This window comes from Priapulus caudatus, unplaced genomic scaffold, assembly GCF_000485595.1.
Source record: "Priapulus caudatus unplaced genomic scaffold, Priapulus_caudatus-5.0.1 Scaffold581, whole genome shotgun sequence".
Lineage (NCBI taxonomy): Eukaryota > Metazoa > Priapulida > Priapulimorpha > Priapulimorphida > Priapulidae > Priapulus > Priapulus caudatus.
Window position 1 is genome coordinate 45,740 of NW_014577642.1, and position 12,691 is coordinate 58,430.

Here is a 12,691-nt window from a genome sequence, read left to right on the forward strand (position 1 = left end):
TTTTCATTTAAAAAATAGGAAATAGGTCAGAAACCCATTTCCTATTTGCAACGTCAAATGGGAAAACAAACTAACGGTATGTACCATGATTGATAAACCTCACTCATGGCTGTTACGTGCAGGACAGGGATATATGAGTGAAACATAAACAATATATACAAATGATAACAGCTGGTGCACATCACAAGATCTCGCACGCCGGGTGTAAAAATTGGGTCAAAATCCGGCATAATTTCGAAAGTTCTCGACTTGATTAGAGATTCCTATTCGTAGTTAGTTGTTGCAGAGAAATATCCTCAACAAATGTAACTGAATTATGCCGGTACAATTAGTTACTTTTTATAGAATAGAACTTTTTTTGAAGCAAAAGCAAACACCATTATTTATTCAAACACCATTTATCATTAGAAAGAGTGAATTATTTAGAAGAATTTTTGAATATTTTAATAATAATAATAGTGCTGCTAATGGAGAAACAATGTAGTGTTAATGAAAAAAACAAATGAACAAAAAATCACCAACAAATACAAAATATAAAAATTGAATAAAGTTAAACATTTCAACAGCAAGACCCACGGGACAAGTAGTTTTTGAAACTACACAATTTCGTGTAATTATCTACTTTAAACTTAATGAATTTGAAAACGTCTTAATTAAAGATTACGTGTTAGCATATTCTTGTAATGCCATAACTTATGCATTAGCATGTGCCCGTGTGTACCACCTATTACGGATACAGTTCGGCTAATGGCATATGCCTACATCTGACACACACTCCTCTCTCCCTCTCTCTCTCTCTCTCTCTCTCTCCCTACACGTGTTACTATGGAATTTCACTCACGCTAAAGCACGAATTATAAAGTAACAACACACGTCGCACAGTTATATAGTCAGAAGAGATCTTTTATAATTAATATAACGTACGAAATCACAACGGATATCTATCGAATAATTAGGCATTGAACATTTATCGTTGGTCTTGCTGCCTCCGCGTTCTGTCTCCTCTCCCTAGGACGAAGTTCAATCACCTTCGCACGAGTTCCCACTTGGTTCACATCCCCACTGTCACTCCAGTCGCTCCCATGATCTTCTGTAAACGTTCTCATGTGTTGAACTCACACTCCTGTGGTCACATTGATAATCACGGGTGTTTCACTCAGCTCACTCTACTTTCCCTAGTCAGGATGACAAAGATCCCCAGAGAGTCATCCATCACATTACGTGCATTTCCGCATGCATTATTAACAGATTATTGATCAGGATTTGCCAAGTAAAATCTCTGCTGCGCCACGGGGCGCTTTTTTTCGGCCAGCCATTTTAGTTCATTAGCACGTTAATTAATTATGCTGCACCTGACGTTAGCGACTTCTCGATGCGCTCATCGCAGCTGTAAAACATCAAGGAGATGCTGGCAGGTGACGCTGGCGATCTGAAAATACTTTCTTGCGGGGCTTCCGATTGTTGCTTCGCGATGAATAAAGCATGCGTGCCACGCTCGCTTTCGTGTTGAGATTTACGACGGGAGAGACTGCGCCACCTTTCAATCGGACAACCACTACACGAAATACGCACATCACCGGTGATCAGAAAATGGTACAGGCGATAAGGAAAACTTAAGCAGGGAGTGGAGAATAACCCGTGGGGGCAGAGAATGACGACAAATTTACATGAAGAATGATAATTTAATGAGAACTTCCCACAAATGAGAAAAACAAACGGTACGTGGAAATAAACGAAACTTACAAGTTACACGTAAACTTATGTGAAAACTTACACGTGTTGAATGACAAAATGTTACATGTAGTGAATGACAAAATTTTACATGTATGGCATAATGAAAATCTTAATGAAAACTTACATGTAGGGAATAATGAAAACTTACATGTGGGGAATGATGAAAAACTTACATGTAGGGAATAATGAAAACTTACATGTGGGGAATGATGAAAAACGTACATGTAGGGAATGATGAAAACTTACAGTTACATGTGGGGAATAATGAAAACTTACATGTAGGGAATAATGGAAACTTACATGTGGGGAATGATAAAAAACTTACATGTAGGGAATGACAAAATCTTACATGCAAAGAGCGATGAATACTAACACGTGGCAAATAACGAAATCTTACACGTAGGGAATGATGACAACTTACAAGGGAGCCTGCCCGTAGCAGCAGGAGCATAAGCAGCAGCCTTCTTGACACGCCGGCTGCTCAAACTCTGTGTGTAAGCATGCACTGGCACAGCTAACCACCGTACACGTACGTGCCACGAACGCAGGCAGGCAGGCTGCCATCTGCTCAGTACCAGAGCTATAAATGCCAGAAACTGGATACACATCGGAGATTATCCGCGCGATCTATCTGTGCTGTGAAGCTGCTGCGGCTCTGCTACACCGACTCCTACGGCTTCTTCACGGTGTTGGAAGACACTTGTTTGTTTGGCTCGTACAAGTGGCGCTTGAAATGCAAGCCTATAGCGAGGCCTGCGGTGTTACAACGCGGCGCCGCGGGGAAACGTAGATCCGAGAATCATGCACAAACACGCGTCTTGGCATCTCTACAAAAAGTCTCAGTTGCACAAACCTGTGCACGTGTGAAAAGTCCCGGAAGATCGTGTAATGAAATCTGCCTGCGAGAACTCATGTGGTCTCATAGATGGAAAACTAAAGAATCTCGGGAGCAGCATTGATTTCGTTCAGGAAGAGAATTACGAATTACCTTACTAGTGTATAAACTAAAAGCTATATCACCTAAATTAAGGCTGCTAGACATTGTTACCATTAGTTATGTATATAGAACTCTGCAGGAGTGCAACAGACGGCTTTGGCTTCACCATATTGTGGCTTTCACCACAGGTTCTCATTATGAGGATTAATATTCAAATATAAATTTATAAATTTACTGGTTTATTGGTTAGAATATAAAGTAATTTCTATTTCATTAATGCTAGCCTTAGAGATATGGATATCACTGTGTGTGTGCAAATTTGTATGTTGGCTATGTAACAATGCTGGAATAGAAAAGCGTAACGACGTATGAGTTTTACCACTCGGCAACCATATGCATAGTACTATAGCCGCAGGCAACTGTACGCGGGCTATAGTACTAGAGCTATCATAATATGCACTAATCAGATTTGAGCTACTAAAATTAATTTATACGCTGTGGCTATATGCCCGGCAGGCGGGCACGGTCTTCGATTTCCTAAATGCCCGGCAGTTCCTAACCCTAACCCTAGTCCGAGATTCCTCTGACCAATGCCCACACCGACGATTTTGGTGGTTTTGGTGTGGGTTGAGCCAAAATCGTCGGTGTGGGCATTGGTCAGAGGAATCTCGGACTACCCTAACCCTAACTCTGACCCTAATCCTGACCCTAATTCTAACCCTAACCCTAATCCTGACCCTAATCCTAACCCTTGTTTACTTGAGATAACGCTAAAAATTACAAACTGCCGGGCATTTAGGAAATCGAAGACCGTGCCCGGCAGCCGTCAGATATATGCCGACTGCCGGGCATATAGCCACTCTGTATTCCTGTAATTCGTATTCGCTGTGGCACTGTGCTAGTAAAATGCTGTAGGCCTACTGTAAAATGCATAACCAAAAAGATTGTCTACTCTGCCCTTACCAACGCACTTCTCGAAATTAGTCACAGAAAGACTTGCATCTCCAGGGGTGGCTGCCGTCGAAAGCCGTGAAGGTTCTGAGGCTGAACTAAAGACGCATGCTACCAGTACCAAGTTCAAAACTCGAAACCCATGTCGAATCGCCGATGTAAACAAACGCAAGCAGAGCAGTGCAATGGCTCCACCTACCCGTAAGAAACTCAAGCATTCCCATTTTCACAATCACACAAGCTTGGAAGATGCAGATACTTATTTAATAATAACTTATGCATAAGTAAGTCTTATAATGTAGTGAGATTTATATTAGTTATTTAACATGGGCATTTTTAACATGCAAATGCTAAATATCTGCTCAAGTTATGACCCGTGTAAGAATCTGGCGATGACTAATTTTGCGACATAATAATAATAGAGCATCTAAGTCACCACTGGGAACTTTATGATTTATCAAGTTGTTTGTAAACCTGTGTAATTAGTTGCATCTGATATTATATATTTTTTATAATGCATGATGCTTACGAGGCAGTGGCAATTCTTGAAAAGCTTCCATTGCAGATAGAATCAATTGCCAGTTATGGTAAATATTAAATTCATTTGACTATTTTGAAGTAGGCTCTACTGACACTCTGACGCTCATAGGGTCGGTTCAAGGATAGACTCGAGTCATAGAGAACATGGGTCCCAATAAAACCAATGTCATTTACATCAATATAAATATAATATTATATCAATATAATAGGTTAGGGTTATTGTTAGGTTAGGGTTAGGCAGATAGGCACATGGTTTATTGACCATGTTCTCTATCTTGGGCCCAGTCTATGTCCCCCAGGGTACTGCCGGAACTGTACGCGCTGGTCACTATTTGATATGGTTAGGGTTGGATTAGGGTTAGGATTGGGTTAGGGTTAGGGAGTAGGCGTAGGCGACTCCCTAGACTCGTTAGTGGAGTAGGCGAGGTACGGTACGGCATATTAGAGTAGTACCGGGCTACGTTCCGGTATATCCGGGACGGCGTACCCAGGGTACGTTCCGGCCAGTACCGGGGGACATAGACCCTCTCAGCCCTATTGACGGCTTATAGGGTCTATGTCCCCAGGGTACTGCCGGAACGTACCCTGGGTACGGTCCGGTATACCGGACGCGTACCCTGGTCACATTTTGATATGGTTAGGGTTAGGATTAGGTTAGGGTTAGGGTTTGGTTGGGAGTAGGCGTAGGTGACTCCCTAGACTCGTTAGTGAAGTATAGTGCGAGGTATCGGTGCCCGGGATATTAGATAGTACCAGGGTACGTTCCGGCAGTACCCCGGTGGACATAGACCCTCTCAGCCCTACTGACTTCCCGCAGTTGCACTTGTAGTTACAATACACCCGTTGACAGTTTAACACTGCGCATGCGCTTAGCCTAAGGTCAAAGGTCGGGAGGAGTTTTCGTCCCAGAAAGCGCGAGTAAAATGCGCGAACAATGGCGTTAACGTGTAGTGTGAAGGGCTGCTCAAACGGATCGTATTGGCTTAAGAAAGACTTTTAGAGCATGCATTGACCATAATTTAAATGTATCAAGTGTCATGTCACTCAGGTCATCCATTATCGGTGCTCTATTCCCTGCTACGTGCACTGTTCTTCGACACAAAGGTGAGCGACCTGCGTATGCAAGGCAGATAAATCATCGAGATAAACAATATGGCGGAGTTTACTCGCACATCCGGGCTCTCGCGGAGATGCGAAACTACTGGCGCAGAACATAGGCGCAGAACTGTCAATGGGTGTATACTCGCTACCACCATGCTAACATTGCTACCAGTACCAATTAAAGTGATTACGTCACCGTAAATAGTAAAAAAAAAAAATCAACTTTTTCTCAACATATAAGCAGGGTCTCCAACCATTCCGCATTCTGCGGAATCATTACGATTTCTAGGCTTAATTTCCGCATTCCGCAGCGGCAAGGTTATATTCCTCATTTCAGTTGCACTGTATAAAATCTGCACTGATTGTTCGCATTGTTCGCTTGGACACATTGTTTTTTTTTCAGCCGGTGCCTGGCACTGGCCACGCGCTGGTGCAGTAGAGATGCAGCAAGTTTATTAATAGCCATCACTGCGCGAGTCGTTTCTTGGAAATGCACGCTCTGCCATTACCTTAGTTTTGCACCTAATCAGATTAACACGTGGGGAGAATGGCGTCCAATTGCCATTGCCATCCAAAAAACCCGACTTTTACAGAAATTCAGGAACGAATATACACAGATGTGGCCTGTACTTGTGAAGTCAAAACTCAGTGTTAATCATGGCTATTGCATGGTATGCAAGACAGACTTTCAAGTAGGGCACGGAGGAAGGAGGGACTGCCAGAGGGACTGCCAATATTTCAAAATTTTCTGGGGGGCATGCCCCCAGACCCCCCTGGCACTGGCATGCCTACGGCACGCGGGCCTGCCTGCGGCAGCCAAGGTTAATTTCGCCCCCCCCCCTGTCCATCAATTTCATTCCGCATTTGGAGTTCACAGGGTTGGAGACCCTGTATAAGTGATTCTGTTCACTTTTTATGGTTAAATTGCTGCATTATACTTCTTATTTTACTATATTGTTTGATGTGAACGTACACTCGTAACTCATACATAGCCCATAGCAAGCAATTAATGTTATGAACACTAATATCTAATCGTCCAGGTTTTTTGGATTTTTAGCTAGTTGAGAAACAATCTTATCAGGTAAGAATTTGACGATACGTTTAGTTCCTTTAGTTCTTACTTTTAATGTAAAAAAATGGCAACAAAAATTTTACAAATTTTACTATAGAAAATTCGTGACGTAGTCACTTTAAGTTCTACGCCTACCTACCTCTTCTCCACCTCGTACTAAGCTGGAGTAGTCTGAGAAGAGTATAGTAGGCGCAGAAGGATAATGGCCAATGTTTTGTGACAACAGACTAGGTCTTGAAACAAAATTTTCAATGACATTGTCCCAACAGGCTGGTGTTGTTACTATGTTAGATTAATTATAGGCACCTACTGCAAGTAATTTTGCATTCTATCGCAATTTGTGTTTGTGTGAGGCCTTTCGTGAAAGGCCAACTCTAAATATTAAATAACCATAATTGTTAACCACCATTATACAACTTTCTTTTAGAAAACAATTTGTTGGTTGGAACGAAGCAAGGGCATCTCCTGATGTACTGCATAACACCTCATCAAGGTTAGTTCAGTAAGATCATACAACTAAGTACATGTAAGTAACTTTTACAAGTGGCATTTCGAATCACCTTTTTAATTGTACTACCGTACTAGTACTAATATTTAAGTTATAATTTCATGCTATTATATACTTCACTGGGAACCTTATACATACATGGTGATATTGAGTGTCGTAATATCATACAGGGTATTTTAAGAGAGAAATTCACCATTTTCCCCGTTAAGGTTAAAAGAAACGGTACTTTTATCAATTGTGTTATTCGGTAACTGTGAGGATTAGGGATAGGGTAAGGGTTATGGACTGCGTGTGATGTATGGCTGTAAACGCAGGCATGTATAATCAGCAATCTGTTTATTCCAGGTGATCAAAAGTTTGAAGTCCGACTCCTCCGTTCTAACAAACATTTCTCAAAACGTCCGATAATCCAGATGGAGGTTGTTCCCGAACTACAGATCCTTATAAGTCTTTCAGGTCTGCACCATTCTGCAACTCTAAACTGTATATTTAGACACTGAGATTACTCGTAGCTTTCAATTCCTACTTCTATTAAATTTCTGACAACCATAATATTAAATCACCCTTATTCTGAATAAAATAGAGGTTAAGGTTAAAATATGTTTCTGCTTTCAATCATTGTATCCCTCAGTAAATAATCTAATAAGAGACCACCATATCTCAGGGGTAGAAATTAACTTTTGAACACGGGAGTCCAACAGGCTCCCTACTCTCAAAAAGAGGGAGTCCGCAGCAAAATGAGGGAGTCCGCAGCAAAATGAGGGAGTCCGCAGCAAAATGAGGGAGTCCGCAGTCTGAGGTTCAAAATTAAAGATATTAACAATAACGCATGTGCTTATTTTTAAGATGCATGCGGTTGCACGTCTGCCAAATTTTCTTTGGATATTAGCTGAAAAAATACGGTAATTCCTTGAGGCCGTGCTCCGGAACGAACTAGTTAGTATGGCAGAATTTTCAGGAAGTCACACGGACTCCTGCATATGTCAAATCAGGGAGTCCAACAGTAAATCAGGGAGTCCAACAGTAAATCAGGGAGTATTTGACTCCGGACCGTTAATTTCGCACCCTGATATCTATAATATGATGTTAAGTGATGCAGCATAAGCAAGTTCTGTTCAGAGTGCAATGCTACTTTGAATCCTTTCCACATACTTTTGACATGTGCATGCATAGTCAGGGGTAGAAATTAGTTTGAAAATGTACACGCCCAGGGCCTGTAGGTAAGGGATTTTACAGGCGCGCCAGGCAAATTACAGGCCCACATCATTCCCTGGATACCGCAGCGTTAAAAAAAAATAAAAGACTGAAATTTGAAATTTTTACAATGGTTTACGTTCGTACGCACAAACAGGCATTTATAGGTACGTCTCCATCATCATCATACATGCGCACGCGTTCACACACACCCACACTGATCATTTATTGTGTGGATCATACATTTTGAATGATAAAGCTAATGTTTGGGACATATAGGGCAGAGAAAAACAACGCTCCATAGGGTCGGTTAGTTGATTTCATGGCAAGAGCAAATAAAAAAGGTTGAGTAATAATATAATGTAAACATCTAAGGAACCAGCCAAATCAGGCAAAGATAGGGTTGAGTTTTTCTTGGCAGACATGAAAGTTGAACACACAAACCCCACCTCACCTCACCTCACCTCACCTACACTCACATCACCTCACACGCACACACACCCATACACTCACCTCATTTTGAGTTTGTGGCTTGCTGGATACGGCATGGACTGCTTTAGTCACAGCTTGCCATGTCTTTTTATTAACTACAGCTGCCAGCAAAACTTGCAAACAGTCCTCTTTCTCTGTCCCACTTCATAAATTATGAAGTCAATTTCTTCTGCGGAAATATTCCTATTCTTCCGCTTCTTTTACAGTTGCCGTGTATATTTTAAATAACTTTGCTCTCACCACAATCTTTGAGAATGTCTCTATAGGAGATGGGTGGCTATTAGGAGACGGTGGCTAGTTCATAAATGCTTGCTTTACAATACCTTACGCGAACCCACGAACTGCAGCAGAGCAACGATATAATAAAGTTCATACTTGGACTAGGTGTGTTGTTGTACGTGCTGCTTTGGGATTTTGAAAAGCCAACATTGATTATCGATCTGATATTTAGGTGACATTGTTCTTTTAATGCCAACATTCTGCCTGATGTGCTAGATGGTGTACAGAATGTTGGGAGACAGGAAGCTATGCAAATGATAAAGCACATCATGGAGAGTTGTTTTACGTAAACCACGTTTGGTCATAACGTAGGGAAGCTTTTAATTAGCTCCACCCTGTATAAAATGTATATAGTTTTTCCAAACGTTAAAAACAATATGACACGGTTAAACCTGAGTGGTGCGACGAGGCTGTACTGCTGTTTGCATGACTAGTAACAAGAGTAAGATAATAACCCATATACTTTATTGTTTACATCCAAACGTGAAATGTGCGGGATGTGCGAATTACTCCACAACCTAGCGCACGAGAACAGTGAGCGTGCCGCATGACCCGTGCACGTAAATAAACCCTGGCCAACACAATGCAGGGTGCGAAATTAACGGGAGTCAAATACTCCCTGATTTACTGTCGGACTCCCTGATTTGACACATGTGAAATGACTCCCTGAAAATTCTGCCATACTAACCAGTTTGTTCCGGAGCACGGCCTCGCGGAATTACCGTATTTTTTTAGCTAATGTCCAAAGATCATTATCATTATAATGTCCAAAGATCATTTTTCAGCTAATGTCCAAAGAAAATTTGGCAGACGTGCAACTGCATGAATCTTAAAAATAAGCACATGCGTTATTGTTTATATTTTTAATTTTGAACGTCAGATTGCGGACTCCCTCATTTTGCTGCGGACTCCCTCTTTTTGAGGGTAGGTCCGTTGGTCTCCCGTGTTCAAAAGTTAATTTCTACCCTTGCAATGTAAGGTTCACTGCCACTGGCCAAAAGTAAGCTCCACCCACTTCTTATCGATTTTTGGTATTCCAACGCTGCTAGCCTGGATTCAAGAACCTGTGCTAACCTGTGCGTCCGAACATCCCACGCACGTTTCTTGAATGCCAACTAAAGTTGTGCGTGAGGTGTTCTAAATTTTCCAAGTGCATACGCATTTCTTCTTGAATCCGGCGCTGAGATCACTAGTGCATGCTGCTAGTTGCATGCTGGGGGTGGATTTTCTACGGGCCCGTCGGGCCTGCTAGTATTAGAAATGCAGGCCCGAGCCTAGTTCTAGTACTATATCCCACGTACAGTTGCCTGCATACTGCACTACAGCATACTGAATACTGTATAGTGCAGGAACTGTACGCGGGCTATAGTACTAGAGCTAGCCCGAGCCTTAAAATACGGGAATCGGGCCCGCGGGCCCGTTAGGATTTCGAACCCTGATAGTGTTACACAAGGAAAATGAAATATAAAAGTTTCAAAAGCTGTCAACGTCTTGCGGTAATCTGGTCGCGAACCAAAATTCACGCATGTAGAAAACTACTGGGAAACTAAGATCAACCAATTATTATTTGTGTTCTACCGCAGACGCGGTGATTAGCGTTCACGACCTTACAGTATTCAACCTGATTACTACTATCAACAAGACACGTGGTGCCTCCGTCTTCACCCTGGACGTACAGGTAAAGCGACAACATCAAATAATGACAAGCAAACATTCAGTAGTGTCACTCACACAGGTATTACATGGCTCCCTGAACGTGTGTGAGAAGTGATGAATACCATATATTAATTCTATAGCTTTCGATGAGTACTGGTAATGTTTATATACCTTTCCAAACACATCTATAAGAGGTGATGATAGGTATGCCTATGAACAGTGCTCGAAATAAGCGTTGTCCGGTTGTCCGAGACAACCAGAATTTGCGCCGGACAACCTAACCAGTCTGAGACATTGCCCGGTGGACAACCAAGAAAAATGTGACGAAAAATGCACTTTATTTATGTTTATCTCAGGGGTTCTCCAAGAGCACTTATAGCCTGGCAGCCCGCCATTAATCTATGGTGTGGGAAAGCAACGCATACCAGCTGCTATTTCCAACACTAGTATATGTCAGGTTTTACCAGCAAGTTCACCCCTACATTTTTGTATTTTTATTCCATTATTATTTTGAATTTTCCGATGGCTTTGCCCATGCAAAACAAACAGTGGGGATTCATGTTGATCCGAAAGTTAAAAAAAAGAGAATTGTCGTAGTCAGAATGAAGGCTGTACATGTACTCAAAAGTGCCGCAAATACTATCTCCCGCGATCTACATTTTCAAAATTTTCTGGGGGAGAACCCCCATACCCCTCGCTTGTTTTTCACCCCCTCCTTGGAATTCTAGATCCGCCACATAACAATTACATATCTTGGGAGCAGAGAACAATGAACAAAAATGTCGCCTTTTCGCATGGCACCCAAAACAAAGATTGCAGAGAAGGTAGAGGAGCCGTAGGCTGTGAGAGGGAGGGGAGGAGGCCATTAAAATATTAAGTCATCCACTATTTTGCGGCAGTTTGTTGTTTTTTGGCCCCCTTTGTTAAAAATCCTGGCTACACCACTGTTTCTTGGTGTTTTCTGACCATATTAATTATGTAATGTGAAAATAGGAGATTTGGGGATATTTTTTGGGACAACCAGAAATTGTTGGCGGACAACCCGATTTGATGCCTGGTTGTCCGCAGGACAACACATTTTTTTTCTTATTTTGAGCACTGATGAAGATATGTCATATTCATTCATCACGGTTAGACTGGCTACTGTTGTACAGTATTTATACATGAGATTACATAGGAATACATTACAAGGTGCTGTGGTATTTATTGTTATGCTTATGAATCTTAGGGCTGTCAATGGTAATCAAATTATTTCGATTCGATGATTGATATATTTTTTTTCGATATTTCGATCCGATTCGATTTAATATGTAATAAAACATGAATATAGCTTTTGATATTGATACAGAGCGCGTGAAAGTACAGTAAACTCATACATAACTTATTTGAGAATACACATTGTATGTATCTACTTATGATAACTATGAATTTTATACATCGCTGTGGCGTAAATGCAACATGGGCGAAGTATTTTTCCTGATATCAGCCAGATTGACCTGGCGTCGCGGCGATGGCGAAGCAGCAGACTTGCTTTTCCGGTAGACAGATTTTTATAGAGATCAGTGAGCAGGATACGCACAGAGACACATAGAACACCACAGTTATTGATTGTCTCTGTATACTTATGATTATGATCATTATGCTTACTGTGTATGCAGAACCAAGTGTCTTGAGTGGCAACATATCCACAACGTTGCGCATGTGTGTTGCCGTGAGAAGAAAATTACCAGCTATTCTACTGGAAGAACAGAATACTCCATGAATTGCAGGTAAAAGGAATGTCTAATTAATTGCGCAACGATGATAAATGTTGATGTTATATTGTTTGTTGTATACGAGTAGTTTAATAAAGTTATGTATCAAAATTTTGTTAGGTAACTCTAGATGCATAAATTCATACTACATGTTTATTATTTAATTTTCAGCGATATTTTATTGTAAAATTGATAAAAACACAGCCTATAAATCAATCTTACATGTTCCTCTATCTAGTATGTTATTTGTGACCAGTATTCCACAAGGTTAGTTTACAGTGTGAGCTATTATCTGTGTATCTCTGTAGAATTTAATCCATCAAAAAAGAGAATGGGGGAGAATGCTAGTGATGCCACAATGTGATATTCAGTAAGCCCACATACTTTGTCCATTTCAGCCTGACTATGGGGGTACTGACGTTGCAAAGTGCATGGTGTGGTGTGGTGACTCGCTGTGTGTCGGTTTTTAAACG

The 12,691-nt window shown here is 41.3% G+C and overlaps 2 protein-coding genes across 2 annotated transcripts in view; one reads left to right on the forward strand and one right to left on the reverse strand.

The window, feature by feature from the left end:
- The window catches only part of LOC106811842 (tubulin polyglutamylase TTLL5-like), a gene marked incomplete at its 3' end in the record, with an annotated part of 34,116 nt that extends 30,336 nt beyond the window's left edge, over positions 1 to 3,780 (reverse strand). The window contains 1 exon segment of the mRNA XM_014815565.1: positions 3,635 to 3,780.
- A 289-nt stretch (positions 3,781 to 4,069) lies between these two features.
- LOC106811843 (vam6/Vps39-like protein) overlaps positions 4,070 to 12,691 on the forward strand; it is a gene marked incomplete in the record, with an annotated part of 34,359 nt that continues 25,737 nt past the window's right edge. Inside the window, 4 exon segments of the mRNA XM_014815566.1 lie at positions 4,070 to 4,209; positions 6,763 to 6,828; positions 7,189 to 7,299; positions 10,392 to 10,476. Coding sequence (XP_014671052.1) covers positions 4,137 to 4,209; positions 6,763 to 6,828; positions 7,189 to 7,299; positions 10,392 to 10,476 — 335 coding nt within the window.